Below are 21,071 nucleotides of genomic sequence, written 5' to 3'. Positions count from 1 at the left end.
TGACTTTGGTTGACTGTGAAGCTTAGCGGCATACTGATGTAATCAGACAGGTTTTAGAAGATGTCTCAAATGGTTTGGGACTGTAATTTCTAACACCAGCAGTTGCTGGACATGGAGACTGGTCAAAAGGGGGGAAAACATGTGAACCATTGTGTGCTTTAATACGACTCTCCTGAACTCTGGATGGAAGTCCATTCTTCTAATGCACGTTTTTTTCATAGTAATTAAGCTATTCCCCACCTCATACCCTGTAGATAAGAGCGCTTTCACTCAGGGACACCACTCCCATCAAGATGGAAATGTTCAAATAAAGCAAGAAAAAAAACCTTGCTATAACGTTACAAAATTGCCAGGTGCCCTCAGTGTAGGAGTGGAGTATTCACAACAGTTCTAAGTATGCTAATCAAAGGGTGTGGTTTTCAAGAGTATTTAAAGTATTGCTATGAATTTTTGGCTGGTATTATTTTCCTTCTTTCATAAAGGTTAGTCTAGTGTAACCTCTGTTAAAGGAGGTATTAAAGGAAAGCACCTTACTTTAGTATGTAGAGAACTCCACCGGCTGTTTTATGGCTGCCACAGATACTTGCAGGTCACTCAGCTCATGTAGAACCTTCTTAAGTAAACTGACTGTCCAACCACACTGCGTGGCATGTCAGTTACCTGCTTTGTATGATGAAGTGCACCTGTGTTGAATCGTATGCATTCATCATTTAGGTTTTTCTTACGTGACTAAAATAGTTAAAATACCTAACACTGGGGAAAGGGTTGAAGGTTAAAATGGTTTATATGAGATGGAAATATTGAGTGAAGTGGGTAATACTGGGTTGCTAGATAAATGGTACACATTTGCTAAAAGTGGTGATAATAACAATGGTTATTTTACACAAAAAACATCAAAGCCCAAATACCTCTGTGAATTAAGCTGAAAAAGCACAGACATGCAACACAGTGGAATGGAGCTAGCTTTAGCTATGCTTTGGTTATGATTACATAAGCTAAAGTATATCAAGTACAACATGGTGAAAGAGCATGATCTAACAATAATGGCTAACATACCTAACAGCAGCTAAAGGATAAATGGTCAAAGTAGTTAAGCATACATTACAACATAATGAATAAAATAGCGTACAATAGCTAAAGGATAAGTGGTTCAGATTTGGTATAAAATAATGGTTAAAAAAAAAACCTGAAATAGTTAATATTACCTAAAAACAATGGGTAAGATATCTCACATTAGCTAAAGGCTAACAATTGAAATATTAAGCATTAAAAATAATTGATAACTGAAACGCTTTAATACTAAAAGTGACAATTTAGCAAATAAATAGAATTAACTGACTAAAGGCTAAAAGAAATGCAGCAGTTAGCTTAAAAAAATGGTGATACTTGAGGATAAGTGTGGGCCTTGTACTGTCATCAAGCCCATCTTTCTGTTATCTGGTTTCACTCACCTCAACATGAACGTGGTTATCGACTGAGAAAGTGAAGCCAGAGTTTTCCCAGTCTAGCTGCAAGGGCACAAAAGAGCCGTCTTTGGCAGCGTTGTTGTCACATTCTTTAATATAAAGAGTGACATTAGTAATTTGAGCTATGGAGGTGTTAATTGACAGCTTTCATGTCATTGCAGTATTTTTCAGGGATGGCTTTTGCTCGGCACATGGACAGGAAAACACCACATTAACAGCAGAGCAGGAAACTAGATGTGTAACTATTTATTTATTTACTTAGAAATATGTTCTAGATAGTTTCCTCATCAACCGGTCGGCCTCCTCGCAGATCTTTGCGCTCTTGCTCCTTCATCTGTTGTCGTAAGGCCTCATCCATGATGCTGCCAGTATCACCCAACTTCTCCCCCCTCCTCCTCCTTGGCCTGGAAGGAGACGGTCAGAGAAACAAACTGACTCCCATCCCATATACGTGTACTGCACATGCTGCATGTCTGAGCATGCAATAAAGGTGGGTGTCTGTGGGTGGGCTGCACCTCCCTCTTGTGTCTGCACTTTAAGGTATTCTGGATGCATTCTTTCATGCATCTCTCTTATCTGTAGTTTATCTCGATCTTTCACCTCATCCTGCAACAGCTTCTCCTCCAGCTGCTTCTGGATCTGCTCACCAATCCTCTGCCTTAGTCTGATATAACAAACATGAGGTGACAATTCTTCTAATTTACATCCACTGACTTCAGCAGCATGATGATTGCAAAGTGATCTTATGGCAAAGCTCATAAATCCTTTCGGTCTCCAACCTATTGATTCTCCTGCGTATCTTGTTTGACTCTGCTGAGCGCTCTAAACCAGCTGAGGTAGCCACACACCCATAATAGAGTAGTCCATGTGAATGTACGCCAGACCTACTGTGTATTAAAAAATAAATAAAAAAGGCTTTTCTCATTCACATGTCCAGGAGCTGCTTCCTGCCAAGTGCTGGGCCTTGACCTCCATCTCCCTCAGGCCGTTCTGGGTTCTGAATAAATCAATTTAGTATATTTTAGTTTCCTCTGCTGTTTAGATTTCTGTATGAGGAATAAATAAAAGATTTAAGAGGTTACTGTGGTGTTATTAATCTAGAAGTCAAGTGTCAGTGATGATATTCGTAATGGCTTCGCTAGTGTTACAGCTGTAAAATGTGTTTTTCTTTTCCATCATGTGGATGTCTGGGCACGTGAGTGTTTCCTCCCATATTGCAACCTGGCACCAGGATGCAATATGGGAAGAATGCAAGCCTGAAGAGGCAGTGTGATGTTTTGAGCAGTGTTCTGCTATTAAACCTTTGCACACCTTCAGGGGTCTAGTGGACCCCCTATAGCCAATCACAGTGGAGTAGCCACGTCTTACAATCAGAGAGTTATGGTGCACACATATAGTACTGGGTAGCACTATAGCCCCTGTCACTGTTTTCAAGGTCATTTTTGATTTCTACATGAACAGAGCGCTGCTTGCACTTACAGGCTGGAAAGTGTTGAAGGAGGGTGGAAATGAGAGGCAAGAGAGATGAATGAAATAGATCAAAATGAGTCTAGGAACCAAAATAAAAACAGATGGAACAGAGTTGTCTGTTTTGGATTTATAAGGATGGATTAAAGAGGAGGAGTGTGTGCTTGTGTGTGTGATGCTCACAGTTGTGTCTGACTGCCGGGGTCGGATCATAAAGACTGACAGACACACTGCTCGCAGAGGTCAGTGTGACGGCCAAAATCCTCCATCACTCTCAGTATCTCATGAGGAGTGAGAGGGAGAGCAGAGCTGTGAGGGGAGCCAGGTTTCTCTTTCACCTTCCACACTCACTCGATGATGCAACTGAGGACAAGGTGAGGGAGGCTGAAGCAGGTGAGTGCGCTTTAATTCACCGCTTGACACAAAGTGCTCAGACGTATTAGTTTGAGCATCTGTCTCCCGGAGAGCTTCCATAGCGACAGCTATTTTCACCCGTTTTCCTCCTCTGATTTGGCTGTCTGTCTTCCCACCAATTACCAGCAGTGTGTGATTTTCTGTCACAGTCTTTTTATTCTTTAAATGTGATTAGTAGTGTAAAACCAATCAGGCCCCCTTCACTCTCTCTTTTAAATGCCTCACTAATCTGAGGCAGTTGGGTAGAGCCGCTTCTCCTTGGAAACTAATAACAGGCTGCTGGTATTTTTAGTGGCATACAGGAGTTATACCTGACGTCAAGCAAATTTAACAGATTCCCTTATGAAGCATTTCATTTACATTGCAAGATTTTTTTTTTTTAACTTGCTGTTTAAATCGAGTCAAACACGTCTCAGTATCGTGTCTCATTCCCTGTTTCTCCTCCATCAGCCCAAGCCCTCATTTAAACCCTCGCGCGATGGCATTCGTGCAGCGGATGCGCTCCCCTTGCCTCTCCTTTGTCCAGACATTTTTGTCTCTCCTCCTGAGCACCACGGCCCTCATGTCCTCCTACTGGTGCGTGGGTAAGCAGAAGGTGCCCAAACCGCTGTGTTCGCCCACCAAGCAGACCAATTGCATCCCCATTCCCGGCGTCTCCAACTCCTCCAGGATTCAGTTCTTCTGGGAGACCGGCGACGACTGCTTTGTCTTCCCCAACTTTCACACCGGACTGTTCATCATCTGTGAGGAGAACATCTACAAAGATGAGTGGGGTGAGAGAAAAGAGGGGAGTGGGTAGAAATGTGACAAGCCCAGAATATTGTGATTGATTTCTGTTGTGTAAAGTAAAAACAAAAGTCAAACAGAAGTCCTTACTGACCACAATGGAGAGTCAAAGGACAAAGTTGCTCAGTTTCTTACAAAAGCCCAGACGTGGCACCGCTGACCCTGAAGGGGATTAACAGGAATAGGCACTAATGAATGAGAGAGCACTGGATTTGGACAAAGAAGCTAAAAATAAGCACCGATGCTCCTCTCTAATTTATCTAGTGATGCTTGTAACATTCAATCAGTATCACCGGAAGGTTTTTTATAAGCACGCCCTGATCATACTTGATGATTAAACTGCGTGGTGAGTAGCCAAACAAGGTTAGCCAAACATCTGCCCAGAAACAGGAAGCGAAAGGAATCCTTAGTCCAGCATTAGACACCGAAATGGGTGACAGGAAGAGAGGAAGTGCAAGGTGGTAATGTGAAGTGAGGACTCAGGTGTGTTTGTACGTGTGCGATTGTGACTGTATTTGGGTGGGCGCTCGGCACAAAGAGGATTATCATCTGTGTTTATGTTCTGCTAGCCGAGATTTAGACTTCAACAGCATGACTCAATTATGGATTAAAACCCGGAGAGAGAAAGATTGATAGGATTCACAAACATCAACCGGGTATTCACCGTCTCATTTGCAGCTGATCTGCAGCAGATTTGAAGGATGATTATCAATATTTACGATAAGCCCCTTCAAAAATTCAACTGACATATATGGTTAATTAAGTAAAACTCCACATTACAATACGCGAGCTGTGCATGCACCCTAATCTCGTGGTCTCCAGCTATCTGTTACCATGTCTGCAACAGAGTAAATCAAGTGTTGAGAGAGAAAAGGCTTTCTCCTAGCAGCCCATCCAAACAAGCCGTACTTGTTCAGTTATTTTCTAATCATGCTGTCATGAACTTTAATATTTAACATGCTAACTGGGGCCTGTAGAGTCTGAGATAGAGCACTTTGGGGGGGGGTTTCAATTTCTTTGAGCGTTGGATGATCTGAGCCCACTCCTTGGAGAGGCGTGTGGCTCAGGAAGTAGATCAGGTCATCTGCAACCTTCATATTAGTCATTTACTAATTTGTGGTTCGATTCCTGACTCCTTCAGTCTGCATACGTGTGGGCAAGATAATGAACTCTGAGTTGCTCCTATTAGTATTAACGTGTGTGTGAATATTAGACAGAGAGCGCTTAGTTTAAAAAGGGGTTGCAGTCAGGGCTGTCACCTCACAGCAGGACTCAAATCCACAATCTCGCCCAGGCCTTTTCTGTGTGGAGCATGTTCTCCCAGTGTCTGTGTGGGTTCTCTACAGGAACTTTGGCTTCTTCCCACAGACCAAAGACATGCAGTTAGTGGGGTTAGGTTAACTGGTTGGTTCTAAATTGTTCATAACAAATGTGACGTTGAATGGTTTACTGTCTGTGTTAGCCCTGTGACCCTGTGGCAGCTGGGATAGACTCTTGGGTCCCTTCTGTTTTCAGATTGTTTAGAAATGACCTTATAACCCAGATTGATGGGCAGTAACTTCTCTAGGATCATTGATGTCTTTCCTCCTTATCACTGTATTAACACACCTGACTGCTCCAGATCAGCAGTCCTCCAAAACTGCTTTTACAGAGGTGCTCACACTCACTGATGATCGGTTAATTAAGTGCGTTTGATTATCATTCTCTACTCTCTTAATTCCAATGAAATCAGTAAGGAAGGCATTTAGCCTTAGTGTTGGTTTAATAAATAATATCAGTGTAATAAGTCACGTGTTTTTTACAACCTCCTACGGATGTGAGGATGCTGTTTACTTATAATTATGTCCTGACACATAACACCGTAGAATAGAAAGAGTTTGCACTTTCTTTTTTACACGACTGAAATTCAAAAATAATTCAAAGCAAGTGCGGCGCGGTGTCCTTGGGAGCTCTGAGCACCAATCCAAAGATAAAAATCAAACAAAGCAAATGAAGAAAACCTATAACAACACAGAGGGGAGCGCAGAGTGATGAAGGCCACGAGCACGCGGCTGTGTGTGTTCATTACTGTGTTTTTCTTAATGCATTTTGCACATGCGTGTTCAAGTTAGTGAAAATCTGTTCCTCATTTCTCCCCCTTTATTTGCATTAAGTCTCCGTATGCTGTACTTTCAGGGCCACCTCGGTGTAGAGCCATATGGTACTCTAATTATTTCAGCTGCCATGTAAACAATTAGATAAACAGGCTACAAAGAGGCTTAACCCACTACTGGCACACGTTGCTACTGTTTTTAACGCACGGCCCGTTTGATTGGTGGAAACAAAATGCGGCAATATTGAAATGAATCTAATCTAATCTAATGTTATAAAAATGGAAAACACAACAGTCTCAATGTGTGACCCTGTAGCCACAATCTTTTTTCGAGATCTGAGCTAATCTTTTAATCTCCTATCACCAGGTTAACTCAGGCCATTACAGCACTCATGCAAACGGTCATCTCAAATCTGGTTTCTCACACAGTAATTCGATTGCAGTGTTTATTTACACTGAGAGTAATTACGCAGGGGCTGGCGGATTTTGGGGAGAGACAATGCTGCAATGGGTCTTACATAAAACATTTCCAGAGCAAACTCTTCTCATGTTTTCTTCTGATTTCTAGAGGAAAAGTGTCGAGGCTTTTACACACTCCCCCCAGGATCTGAAAAAGGTAAAGTTTTGCGGTTTCTCCCGCAGTGTCGTTTGAAATCCGTTCCCTCATCTGTCCCCTCTCTCAGCCTCTCCTCCTCCTTCTACAGCAATGCTTTGGCTGTCGCTGTCAATGGAGCTCGTGAATATCGGTCTGCTGTTAATCAGCTGCATACTGCTGTCCCTGCAGCTGTGTATCAGGGCCTGGTTTCCCTCTACGCAGCACTGGGGCCAGCTGCTCAATGCTTTTGCAGCTGTCTTCACAGTCCTGGGAGGTACAATATTTAGATGCATAGTCAAATCAGAGTGACTTCTGTTAACACCGCAGAAACACCGACAGAGTGACCAGGTTGTTACATTTCCTCGTTTTGTCCTCTCAGGTCTGCTCGGGATGGTCGGTCACATGATGTTCATGCAGGTGTTTCAGACCACTGCCTCGATGGGACCAGATGACTTCAAGCCACATAGTTACGGGTACTCCTGGGCATTCTAGTGAGTTCTTTAACCATTTATATTACGTAGAAGATGTAGAAGATCACAGTGGTTCAGCCCAATTAGTTGTTCCCTCTCTGACTCAGACCATACTGGTATGATGATAATCTATTCCTCATGTCTATTGCTAAGTGCTTGTCTGACTGACTAAAATTCTTGTTTTGGGGATGAAAACAGGAGAATAAACATTCTTTTCCTGGCTCTTATGTGAATCAGACCAATTTTTTTCCACACCAAATTCCTTGAGCTGTTTGTTTGGGATTCTTTGTGGGACCTCTCAATCAGCTGGGGATCAAGTCCCTCCAGCTTGTCACGCTACTGAAATGCCCTCAAATCATTTGCCCACTTAAAACGACAGTTTTACAACTCTCAGCTTCTGGAAATAAGTTCTTCTGCAAACACACAGTTGCTTGATGCGTTTTAGAGACACAGTACTGTGCAAAAGTCTTGAGTCATCCCTCATTTCTTTATATATTTTATTTAGGAAATAGGTGCATCAATTTATTGCAACGGATTCCAACATACATAGGATACAATATGTGTATATTCTATGTAGAAATACAATATAGCAAAGTCCTGTGTCATTTTTTAAGGACATGACTTTCAGATACTGTTTATCTGCTTTAGGCCTGCCAATTCTTCTTTTCCACTTGTCCAGTATAAATAGTATAAAAGTCAGAGTTTCTGAGTTTTCCCTTTAAGTCCAACTTCCAAGTTGAAGTTAACAATCCAAGATGGTAGTAGGGCACCAAAAAGCTACTCGGAATAATATTACTACTTGTGAAAAAACAAAACGTTGTGAAACGTTTGTGATGCCGTTTCTGTTTCTCCTCCTCTGCCTCCAACAGTGTGGCCTGGCTTGGCTTCACCATCTGCATGGCTGCAGGTGTCTCCACCCTGAACAACTATACCAAAAAGGTCCTGATGGTGGGTCCCAGGCGTGCCTCTGACCTCAACCCCTGCAGCTTTAACTTTATGGGACTTCTGCCACCTGCTCCTTACTACACACCACCAAATCCTGCCTCCAACCTCACCTGTCCCCTGTCTCCTCCTCGGATCTCCCACTTGTCTCCCTACTATGCCCCCCCTTCGGAAACATTGCCGCCCTCCGCCCCCACCCCAAGGCTCACGCACTCCCATTCACTTCCTATCTCGATTTCTAAGTCCTTCCCTCCTCCCCCCTCTCACCCTGCACCTGGATCACCTTTTCACCGTCTGTCCCTGCCCTCACCATCTCCCTCACCTACACCACCCGTCTCTTACCACACGACCCTCCCAAGACACCAGGAGAGTCATTACGAGCAGGAGGAGGACTACAGCCCCCTCTGAGGACCTACACCTCTCTTAGAAATGCTGTGTGCTGGGAATATTAAACTTTATAGAACATGGTCCCAAATTCCCTCCATTTCTCAGTTTGAGGTCCTGCACCCATAGGTAACAATCACATTTACACAATGTTAGAAAACACAAGTTCTGTACTGAAAAAATATGTAATATTAACTTTTTCTGCTTGTTGTAAATAAATGCAAACACAGTTTTGCATTCTCCTGTTTGTTGTGGAGCAATTTTGGCCCACTTCTTTATAACGTCTGTGAGCACATGGGGATAATTTTGTGTTAATACACAGAGGCAGTTAAAGATATACTTCGTTTTTCCTCTCTCTTTACTTCCTTCTAAACCCATTCATGTTACTAATGGACGTCATCTGTTGTGAGATGTTGCCGTGTTTCTTCATAAGTGTGTGAATGTGAGAGTGAATGAATAGTGGAATTGTAAAGCGCTTTGGGTGCCTAGAAAACCGCTATATAAATGCAATCCATTATTATTATTATAAGATTACACAACTTTTTTGTATTTATTAATTTATTTAATCAGAATATTTGAATATTTGTAAAATAAACTTTTTTTTTTTTAGAACATAATAAAATTTTAACATTTGATGTGTTTCCTTTGGACTGCTTTTGTTAGAAAATAACATTTTAGTGATTCATAAACCAGTGTATTCATTTGTTATTTACAATCTGCAATGTCTGTTATTTAAATGAAGAACATGTGGATAAAGACTGAGCATAATACAGAAACTCCTCATTATGTATAAAATGTATATCAACCTTCACTTTGTGAGCCAGTGTAGTTAATTAAGAAATCCATGTCATGACAACTGGAGAAGAAAAATAAAAACACCTCCAATAACTGATTGAAATTCACGTTTTAATATAGTAAAAATCACCGTCAGTGTCATTCATCATGACGTACAAAGGTAGCAAAAATAAACAAGAGCATACAGAGCGTCATGGGAAACAAATTATATTTACACACTACATCTCATACACCAAGAGTAAAGCCAGTTGCCTTTCAGTGTGGAAGCAGGTTTAATCTGGGTGATCGAATCTATGCTTTTAGAAACTAATGTGATTACATTTACAACCAGAAAAGACAGCTGAGTCTTTGAGTTATGTAAAATGGCAACTTTCAAACACTCCATGAGAACGTAACCAAAAGGCTTTTATGTGTTTCACGCTGAAACAAAGTAAATTCATTTTGCCTTTACATTTAGTATTAAACTGTATCTCCAGGGTTTGATTTGGTGTCTTCCCAATTACAAACAATTACAGCACAACCTCAGCAGCATCATAATATCGGCTTTCCACCGTATATCTTTGTATAGTCTTATTATATTTTTATATATTATGTAAGACTTCAAACAGATTAGCTACGGGTTGATTGCATTATGTTTTCACTCTGTTTATTCAGTGGCACACTGTATGAAGTAATACAAGGGCAAATTAAAAATTAAAAATCAATAAACTAACAACAAAAAAAAAATCTAAACAATAAAACTCACCCATTTCCATATTATAAATGTACATTACAAACTGTTTTTTTTTTTATAATAGAGGGATATTAATAGGTCTTAGTCTATGATAGCATCTTATAAACATTAAGGCCTTTTTTTATGTAATTAAAAAAAATAAAGGATTGTTTATCATTAGATGCCCTCAATAAATCCAGCCCCACTCTGGGCTGGAAATACACTCAAATACAGCTGTGATCGACTGAGCCTGCAGAAATAAGCCCGAAACTCCGATTATCTGAAAGCAGGCTCAGTTAAACACCAGTATGTATTTGAGGAGGATCAGCAGATCTACTATATCTATAGCTGAAAATACACTAGCAGCTCAAATCTGATGTCCAAAACAGATACATGTAAACACAGACCACACACTGTAATTAAAGCCAGATTTTAGCTGGAAGAGCAGATTCAGTTAAGGGTTCCAGGTTTGAATTCTGGAGCTACTCCGCAGTCTTCTTGCGTAGCACGAAGTAAATGATGGAGGACAGGAATGTGAGAGCGAAGGCGATCCACGCCAAAATGAAGCAATGGCCGTAACTACCCAGACTTTGTTCATTAGTATGGAAGAGGTCTGTGTAGATGGAGGCTGCGATCATGATGCACAGGCCTGAAGTGAAGGAAACATGGAGACGAGTGAAGATGCACATCAGCGGATGTCATACAGAGAGAAACACCCTCAGTGAAAGGAATAAAACATAAGAGAAAAAAGAAATACTCACAGGCAAGGAACTGAAAGACACCAGAGACGAGGAACCTCTGTCCTTTGGGGAGGGTGAAGAGTTGAGCCACAAATACGAAGATTCCAATGATGGAGAATATACAAGCTAGCACTGAGCTGGCCTGCACTGCTTGGAGGTAACCTGCAGGCGGAGCCAGAGAGAGCAAACGCAATGAAGATACAGAGTGTGTGAAAGGGTGTGGGGGGTGTAATAGCTTAAGGACACTCCCTGGAAACGGCAGCACTGCAGTCACATTGAACCTTTGAAAATCTCAGACACAGTTGCAATGCTGACAGGCAGGAACATTATGTTCAAACACGCCAAATGCTTTATGGTAAAAAGACGCTGATCACAAACAGCTAAAACAGTCTTGTATGTTTGACTCAAGGCAATAACTGCATACCAAAGGATTAGGAAAAAGTCTTCATTTGCAATGCAAATAATACAGAATTTGGGTGAGTGTAAACTCATTGTGTGTCCCACCAAATGATGCAGATAAAAAGCATGTTCCTGGATTCAACTCTCAATGCTTAAAATAGGTGTTATATTTAATGTGTGAGCTCCAGGCCCCAAAGTATTGTATCAGATAGTACTCTTAACAGAATGCACTGTATATATATTTAAATCTTAGTTGTCTTCCCTTATAAATGGAGCATCACTGTTTAAAATCACAATGCAGTCACAGTGTGTTTGTGCATCTAACTGTGCCTGTGCAGCTCTGCTTAACACAACTGACCAGCTACATGTCATAGCATCAAACTATTACTAATCTCTTACTTTGATTCTACACATACGAAAACGTAACACTGAGAGGTGCAAGCATGGAAACATGTTCTCTTACTCTCTGGGTAGGTTGGTGGAAGATCAATAGAATGCCATGAGTTATTCACGAAAACCCAGCGGGCCCATATATCAGTGGGCATGTTTCCGGCTGAGATGACCCACCAGGCCTGACGGGGAAGACAAAGACAATATTTGCAAAAATATTAACAGAATTCTTGTGTGCTAAAGTAAAAGCGGTGAATCAGTATGAGTGGAAATTAAACAGGTAGATACTGCAGCAGCAGTTATGGTGTGCATTTGCAGGGGGAAATTATGACAATATGAAGAAGGAATTCACTCGTTCCTTTAACTGAGACAAATCTCACTCAGGTATGCAACAGTGGCTGCAACGCAGGTGAGACTCGCATATAGGTATCCGTACTTGTGTGACGTATCTGGGTAAGACGCTCAGCGGTATGGGGTAATGACACAGAGCTCGTCACCATATATCGCACAGAAATGTCAAACATGTGGCCATCCAGAAGAACAGCTGGCCGCACGCCGAGAAGGAATGAATTCCTCAACAGATGAATCAGTCTCAACTCTTTGCCCATCCATCATGTCAGAGATGCACAAGGCCTGAAGCTAAGGGAGGAGGCCAGCAGCAATGCTGGGGCAATTATGCCTTGAGCATGGAAGAAGTCTATACACGGATAACAAGAATTGCACTTACATTGTCAATAGTGGCTGTCAGGAGGATGATGATGCAGGCGATGTGGAGAACAAAGATGGCGGCGAGGAGAATCAGCATGATGACTGTGCTGCAGAGAGGAAGGCACAACTTTAACATGTAACAGGGCGAGTAAAATAAACCAAGCAGACTAGGAGGGAACAGTCAAGCGTGGCCTACAGCTAACTCATTGTGTTGTTTGGTTTTTCTTTAGTAAAGGAAGCCTTTCGTGCGAGTCCCAAGTGTGTGCGCGCGCACACACATCCTCATGAACGCACGCATTCAGTGCACCAAAGCTAGGCCCAAACCTGGCACCCGCTCAGGGCGTGGCTTCTTAACGTCTAATTACCCTGGTTTACGGCTCCCAGTAAAAGAATCAGAGGTGCTGATGGGCAATTGTGTTTCAAACAAAATCAGTGTATCCCTGGGAAAGCAGATACCTCTGGTATAGAGACAACTGTGGAGGAAAGTTCATGACAGGCAGATGAGTTTAGGCTTGTCTCAGGGCATGGTGATTACAGTGGAGGAACCTGCCACTCCCTAAAATAACTGTAGAGACTACACTCTGTTCTCTGCACCTTGATGCTCCACACCTGATCCCTTTAGTCTGAATCGGACCGCTCGATATCTCCCGACTTAAAAAATAAACTTAAGCCTAGCTTTAAAAACTGTTCCCCCTGACTGATTAGTCAAAAAAGATGACCCCGCCTATGAGATATCAGTTAGTTTAGAATTTGCTAATCTAATGTATACAAGAGCTATGTTTGGCTGTAGCTAACAATAAGGCTGCTCTGGGTGTGAACAGAGAAAGAGGCACATCTGGAATGCGCTGGTTCTCTGGGCTGGTAAAGGAGTGTTCATGGGATGGGTCCTCATACACGCTTCACACGCCCGCCAGTTCCCTTACTTTCATACGCAACCACGCACGTATACAAAAAGAAAAGGGGAGGGGGGCTCGCGCACTGTGATCACACATACTGGCACATCCCCGCAAAGTAATTTCCCACGTTTTGCCCACTTCCAATCTAGTGACAGCGAAGGCAAATATTGGCTCTGCGGCTCAGCCTGAAGGCAGAGAACGCAAATACAGAAAGAAGGACCAAACTTTAATGAAAAAAAGCTGTGAGCAGATAAACAACAACAATAACAACAAAGTTAAAGCTGATGCTTTCATTTAAAACACGCACACTGAGCACTTTGATCAAAGAAGACATGTTGACTGCTCCTGTGGGCTTTCCCCCCGACTAAATCTGAATCTAGCATATTTTCCATACACAAAATAGACCACATTTGTTTGGGGCAAGATCTGAGAATGTAGCAAAACCACAAGTCCTGATGCAGGAACTGAGACTGGAGCAAAACCTGGTGAGGAACAAGTTGCTTTAACGGTAGAGCAAAGAAAGGTAAACAGGCTCTACTTCACAGATGCACAGACACACACGTCTCCACACTTTAGCCTTTTTTATCATTAGATTTTCTTATCTTCCAATGGAAAAAAACCCCCCCAAAACATTAATGCAAAACTACAAAACAAGCTTCTATTCAAACATCACTCAAGCTTGATGAAACACCTGTAGAAAAGAAGCAAAAGAAGAAGAAGAATCTTTGACTTACTGTTAGGTGGCTGTTTGTCTCTTCAAGTCTAATTCCTCCTGCTCTCAAAGACACCGATTTCAGACTGTGTCCAAATGTACAAACACAAGTTCTACTCAATCTGCCCACTATTTTACCCTGCCCTCTTTTTAAGTCCACACCCAGGACAAGCCTCTTGCTGACTTGATCACATAATCTCTGCCCCTTTTTCTTTCTGTCCCGTTTCTTCCTCCTCGACTCTTCACTCATCGTCCCACCCTCCCTCTCTCTCTATGTGTACACATACCAACGCTCAAACGGACACTTAGTTTCTCTGTGTTTGGTGTGTTTTGCCTTTGTCACTCAGCTGATGGTGGTGATTTTCTCTGTGAGGACACACGTGATGATTCACTGACATTATGTGGGAAAAGCAGGGGGGGGGGGGGGGGGGGTGTTAAAGCCTTGGAAAGTGATTTTACGCATGTTGCCATGGCAGCAGACTGTAACCACCCAAAACACAATCACATTGTTACTAGTGTGTGTATGTTATGTACCAACAATCATAACTTAGCTGTGCAGACGCACACAGACACACATAACTGAATTTATTGTTTCTCCCTAATCACTGCCATTCGCCTTTTCCAGCTTTTGTTACAGAGGAAGAGGTTTCAGGATAAAGGAATGTTGGTGCTTGCCATCGAGGGAAAAATAGCTGGAGGCCCAAACGAGTGCAGCTCGTTGCTTAAGTGAAAAAGATGGAGCAGAAAAGGGGGAGGAGGTTCTTTGCAGAAAGTAGGGTGGCAGTGAGGTATTTCACGCCGCTCGAAGTTCATTAGTTATTACTTATTATTACTCGTCTGTTCCTGCTGATGATTGAGGTTCTCCCAATGACTCCAGTGAGTCAAAGTCATCTGCTTCTTTAGCAGATCGCACAGATTACTCACAGGAAGAACCTTACAGAGGGAATCTATTAGGCTTGTCCTCATTTTCAGTGCCATGCAGGCTGTGTGTACTGTAGGAATAGTGGACGTATGGGATCGGGGTATGTGTAAGCATCCTTGTGAGCCTTCGAATGAGCCTAGCAGCATGGCAGTTCAGTGGTTAGCGCTGGCCCTGGGTTCAACCCCAGATATAGGTCATGTGTCGAGTTTGCATGTTCTCCCCATGCTTGAAATCATGATAGGGCGAAGCAGTTCTCAAGTTTCACTGTAGTTAAATTAAAGTTTAACACTATGAAATCACAGGATTTCATAGATAATCATAATAAGTAGATTTCTTATCTCAGGTACACATCATCTCAGTTGTGACAGCCGTATCCCGACCCACCTTCTGTTTACGAGGGGAAACCGTTCTACCTGTGACTCATGCTGAAGCCACCCTAGTTTGAGTCAAAGAATAAGAATTTGAAGCTGAAGTTGAGCATGACAGGTTTCCTTTCAAAGGCGATCAGTCCATATCATCATAAACTATTTCATTACGGCCTAAAATGTGTTACACAACCCACAGCAAATCAAACATTAACAATGCAGCGTGCTGGTGTCAGAGCCTCATAACTACATCTAACAGCAGTTACACTCTACATCCTGTTTTCCCTCACAGTAATGGACACAGTAAGAGGCGAAGACCGAATTAGAAAAACTAGAATTTCCACATCGTGGTTGTATGCCTCTATTAACCAATCAAGTTGAAACATGTTAGTTAGTTGTCCAAGTTGGTGGTGTGAAAATAGATGCTGTCTGCTTCACAGAGTATGAGGATAATACTCTGTGATTTCTGACATCTACAAAAAAAACAAAAACTAATTTGACCTGGATTTGTTAAGCTCTGTTGTAACTGTTTTGCTCTGTGTGTAGTGTATGAGTGTGCAAGTTCAATGGGCAATAGAGCTAATGTGTGAATAACAAAGGCTTACACACAACAGTAGACAAAGCTACAAATATAGATGCTGCTGCAAGAAGCTGCACATTAAGAGCAGAAGCTTCATGGAGCACCGGACGACTACGCTATACAACAGTCATGCTGTTTCCATGTGAGCCACCAAGTCTAGTGTGACTAACTCAGAAAAAGAAATATGAATTGTAGCCACAAGTTCCTCTTTTTAAAAGAGTCGCTGACATCACAGCAACGAGTGCCTTCGACTTTTTGAGTATGAAATGTCATCATATTTTAATTTTAGCTCATTTTAAATTTGTGTAAATTGTTCCCACACAGTTAGAACTTGAAATGCCACTTGCATTGTAAATCCCTATGACAGGTGAACTTACAGTAAAGCACGATGATGTCAACCGCGCGGAAGCACGAGAGGCGGAGACTAGTTCAAAGTTTGAATTCGGTCACTAGGCAACTGCAGCAAGTGTAAGGGCATATGGCGAGGATAAAGACGAGCTGATGAGCAGCAAAATTGATAGAGTATTCTGCGTGTGATCATTTAGTCTACTGATTATATCTCTGACCATTTGGACGTTTTGATCTTTAAACGAGGTTTGCAGCAGAAGGAAGTGGAAGGTGGCACTTCCTGAAAAAAACTAATTTGATGACAAAAATAACAACAGATGCAAGTAGGTAGGAAAGTCAAACACAATGTAGATGAAGCATCCAAAAATAATCTGTGTGTGGACTGGGAGGCTGAGATCACTTGTTTGCTTCTGCTGAGAATTAAAGTATGGCTAACAACATTTCTGAGTCAAAAGCTTGGCGGTGAGTTAGCATCGTATTAGGCTACCTCGGCCTCAGGTATGAGCCAGCAGGATAATAGCACACTTGCAGACCAGAGCAGAGGCTGCTCGAGGTCACAGCAGGGCTCACTGTGTGGCTCATAACATGAAAGCACGCACACAAGCATGCTTCCATACAAAACACTGTTGTCTCACATTGTTCTTTAGTATGACAAGAGCAGAATCAAGACTACAGAAGCCTTCAGATGAATGAGTGGTCTTTCATTCATTCACTCACTCTTTCAACACTCTCTATTTCTGATGCCGCGCCTCGGTCACCTGACCTATCGTTCCACGTCCCGCCCTATGGGAAAGCATCCGAGTCCGTTGAAATTGCGCACTTCAGGTTTTAGAATGCAGTTGCATACATCATCCAGCAATGTACGCCAAACATCCTCTGTGGGAAAGCTGGGAGATCGGTGCATGTGATCATATCAAGTCCTGTAATTTGTGCAATGTGACTTCAGATAAAAAACTGCAACTGCTTAAAATATACAATCAGAAAAAAAGTGATATTGGCTGAAGAAAACAGGAGGAGAAAGGAGAAGACAAAGCTGTGAGAGGAGAATGCGGTTGGGCCTGCTCCTGTTCTGGGCGTGTCGACCCCACCTTGCAGCGAAGTTAAGCTCAGGTTTGCAATGTTCTATTCAGCGCGACAGGCCACTCCCTTCAGCCTGTTCATCTCGCCATAATATTAGAAAAGTGTTGGGAGTTTGAGGAAAAAAGCCCCAAAACAAAACAAAATGAATGCTTTCTTTGTTTTTTTGCCACATCAGTTATGCAAGAATCATGCCAGCCCCCCTTTTTTTTTAAGTTCTCGGTGTAATTTTAGGAGAGGAAATTGCCATGAGTCATGCATCAGTCAGCTATTATTTTTTTTCAGAGTGAAAAACTTAGCGGGTGTTTTGCACACCGCAGTTGTGCATGCAGCAGGAGGGGTGGGGAGGGGGGGGGTCGGAGCGTAGCCACGGCAGATTTCTCAGATCCAAACACAAGTCGACAAATCATGTGCCTCCATAACTGTTAAAGGAGAACCAATCAGGTGGCTTGCTCAACACACAGCCCTTTGTCGTGCTGGATCACTCAAAACAGCCGTCATACTGTGTGATCGACAGTGTTGTACTAATACTGATTCCTCCCCAGCGTATGCTCATTCATGGCGGTCCAATTTCAGTTTATTGCACACTGTTGGGTTCATTAAAGAGCTGAAAAGCAGAACTCAATCTGCTCTGCAACAATCGCAGGAACACACATTACTGCAAATGAGCCACGAGACCGACCAAGACAAGGGCTTCTCAATCATGGATTACCTGTCTCACCTTGAAGCCTTGAGCTAAGCCCTGCATTTTTGATTTAGCAGCTGTTTGCGGCACTGGTATTGCTAATCATTTATCACTTTGACACACGTTAAAATGTTTGGAGACGAGCCTCAGATACAGCCCAGCCACGTGATGCGGATGCCTGAACAAGGCGTACAAAAGAGCAGATCGCTACGTTTTGGTTGGGCAACGTCAAAATCCTTTAATGAAGGTGGCTGTTAGGAGCGAGGAGTGAGGGAGGATTTCGACACGACCGTGTGAAACAAAGCCATCCCAGCGGTGCCTACATGCCAACACAGTGAGCCTGACCACAGCCAAGTCGCTGGCGTATTTACACAATAGTAAAGCTCTCTGTCTGTGGTTAGCGTCTCACTCGCCTCATTCCTGTTCCATCTCACAATATGTCACACCCTGCTCTGAGATTTCTAAACCTCTCCTATAAAAACAGTGACTGGGACTCCTTGGAAGAAGCCAGAGTGAACGAAGGGGCCAGAAAAAAAATTGATGTTGAAACTCTTGATTTGCCAAGGGGCAATTGTGTAATTTCAAAAGTACACCATCACCCTTATCTCTGCTCCCGGTGTCACCAGACTGGTTCTGATGAAAAGCCCCGGAACAGGCATGTCAGCCAAGGCGTGAGCCGCTCGCTCAGTCACATGTACATAAAAGCGTTTATAAGCACAGGGATATGTGAGCAGAGCATCTTGAGAAAAGCAAATATGAACAAACTGTACTCCAAATTAATCAACTTCTAAGGGAGTTACTCACAGACAGAGAAACACACCAACACACAGAGTTTCCATTCCCACCCTCCTTTTCTCTGCTGCTCTGGGGCGAGATGGTCATCAGTTTCAGTTTCCAGTAAAACTTTTTTTTAAAAAGTCTTTCTTTAGACAAAGACATTTAAGATACCGTTCATTTAGGAACCAAAATGAGCAGCAGGGTAACACCTGTGATGTAAAAAAGTGGGTTAATTCATATTATTTACGACACTACTTTTTAATCAGGTGTTCTTTTTCTCTAAGACCTGATAAATATGGACAAAAATAACCATTGTTTTACAAAACTGGCCCCAGTTTTTCAATTTTAAAATACATGTTACCATTTAAGCAAAGTTACACTATAATAAGGTGTTAGTCTTCATACCCGACACACAGCTGTACACAGTGTTAGCATCTACTGACATAAACAGCTCAAAAGGTTTCAGGATTTTTAATACGAACTATTTCTTTTTTATATACAAATCATACCAAACCTTAGCTTGCTACCTTACTAGTACCAGGTTGGACCCCATTTTTGCCTTCATACCTGCTTTAATTCTTCGTGGCATAGATTCGATGAAGTGCTGGAAACGTTCCTCAGAGATTTTGATCCATGTTGACATGACAGCGTCACACAGCTGCTGGACATCCATGATGTGAATCTCCTGTTAAACCACACCTGGTGACTGTGGGGGCCATTTGACTACAGTGAACCTACCGTTACGGTGTGGTGTGTTGTCCTGTTTGGAAGCAGCCAGGAGAAGATAAGCACGGTGTGGTTATAAAGAGATGGACATGGTGGGCGGCAATAATCAGGCAGCCTGTGGTGTTTAAATGATGCACAGTTGGTCCAAAGGGGCCAGAAATGTGGCATGAAAATATCCTTCACATCGTTACATACCGCAACCAGCCTAAACCGCTGGTACAAGACAGAATGGATCCATGCTTTCATGTTGTTCACGCCAAATTCAGACCCTACTATCTGAATGCCACAGGTCAAAGGAGTGTGCCCAGTCGTCTGACCCAACACTGACATTTCTACCCGGAGGACTGCTGCTTTCTGGACATTTTCCCAGTAGATCAACAGCTCCTGATTCACTCAGACCAGCCCATTTGGCACCAGCAACCATGCCACATTCACTTAAATCACCTTCATTCTTCATTCTGATGCTTAGTTTGAACTTCTCCATGTCTACATGCAGTGACCTGCTGCCATGAGATCAGCTGATTAGCTATTTCTATTAACGAGCAGCTGAAAAGATACACCTGAAAAATAACCTCATTTCTTTAAAAACAATCCTGAGTTCAACCTAATCTTTATTCTGAAAACATAATTTCAGATTGTTGGTGCCCGATGATGCAAATTATTTAAATTGCATATTCATTCATGCATATTTTTAACTACATTTTAAATACTACGTTATGAAGCACACATGTTTTTAGTTTCTGATTCAAACAGTTGAATCTATTTCAAAATTTCCACATTACAAAAAAAAAAATCTAATTTCAACGATTTCATCTCACTTTTAATAGTGTGGTTTTGAACATACAGCTGTACGCACTGTTAGTGGCTGATATGAACAATTTTAAATACTTTAAACTGACGTCTAATGCTTATTTGTACAATTTCCTTTTAAACATATACTTGTAGGTGCTTTACAACATATTGTTCTGTTTTTTATTCGCCTGCTTAGTAACAAGAGATTTATTTATTCATTTACTGTTTTATTTACAACATACACTGTATATTTGAGCAAACACTGCAATACCTATTGAAGCAGGAGAAGAGAAGCTGAGAACAGAGGTAAACACTGTGTGAAGGGCCATCAAAATCAAATTAAGACATCAAAGAATCGGCTAAACGCACAGCTAAGAGAATTTATCTCTGAGCATTTGCTTGTGCCCCGCTGGCTGCCTGCCAGTGGTTTGAATAGAAAAGTGAGACAGGAGCAGCTTCGGGAGTCTATTATGAACTCGACACAGCCGAGGTTTTCTACAGTGGATGTGAGCTACTTCACTTTTGAAGGCTGCAGAACAACTTTGTGTGCGGTGAACGTTTTGTGTGTCGACTGTGGTGCCCTAGCTACCGTTTACATTTAATAAAAAAGAAGGGGAAAAAAGATAATGCCTCATATTTAGCTGAGCCAAACTGTCTCCATGGTTACTGGCTAGGGGTTTTCATTCTTGATTCACTTCCTCACCCAGGGCGCTCTTTCGTAGCCCTCCCCCTTCTTTCCCTTTGCTCTTATTACTACATTTAACTCCAGTTTGTCCCCGCGTGGTTTCTTCTTCTCTTTGGGACGATGTCTGCTCCTCCCGCTTCCTGCTC

At 42.3% G+C, this 21,071-nt stretch overlaps 2 protein-coding genes across 2 annotated transcripts; one reads left to right on the top strand and one right to left on the bottom strand.

The window, feature by feature from the left end:
- Positions 1 to 3,825: 3,825 nt before the first annotated feature.
- On the top strand, positions 3,826 to 8,640 carry gsg1 (germ cell associated 1). The gene is made up of 5 exons (XM_085352105.1): positions 3,826 to 4,120; positions 6,794 to 6,841; positions 6,930 to 7,094; positions 7,200 to 7,311; positions 8,160 to 8,640. The coding sequence occupies exons 1-5, from the start codon at positions 3,826 to 3,828 to the stop codon at positions 8,638 to 8,640; spliced, it is 1,101 nt and encodes a 366-aa protein (XP_085208231.1).
- Positions 8,641 to 10,157: 1,517 nt separating this feature from the next.
- Positions 10,158 to 14,116, bottom strand: emp1b (epithelial membrane protein 1b). Its single transcript, XM_085352104.1, has 5 exons — positions 13,991 to 14,116; positions 12,380 to 12,467; positions 11,726 to 11,834; positions 10,885 to 11,025; positions 10,158 to 10,772 (listed from the first exon to the last, which is right to left on the bottom strand). Exons 2-5 carry the CDS (start codon positions 12,455 to 12,457, stop codon positions 10,606 to 10,608), a joined length of 495 nt encoding a protein of 164 aa, XP_085208230.1. The 5' UTR covers positions 12,458 to 12,467; positions 13,991 to 14,116; the 3' UTR covers positions 10,158 to 10,605.
- Between the last annotated feature and the right edge of the window lie 6,955 nt (positions 14,117 to 21,071).

This window comes from Diplotaxodon limnothrissa, linkage group LG4 (assembly GCF_057381915.1).
Source record: "Diplotaxodon limnothrissa isolate DT_005_m linkage group LG4, D_limnothrissa_male_GT1.1, whole genome shotgun sequence".
Lineage (NCBI taxonomy): Eukaryota > Metazoa > Chordata > Actinopteri > Cichliformes > Cichlidae > Diplotaxodon > Diplotaxodon limnothrissa.
This window is presented reverse-complemented; position numbering and strand designations above follow the sequence as displayed.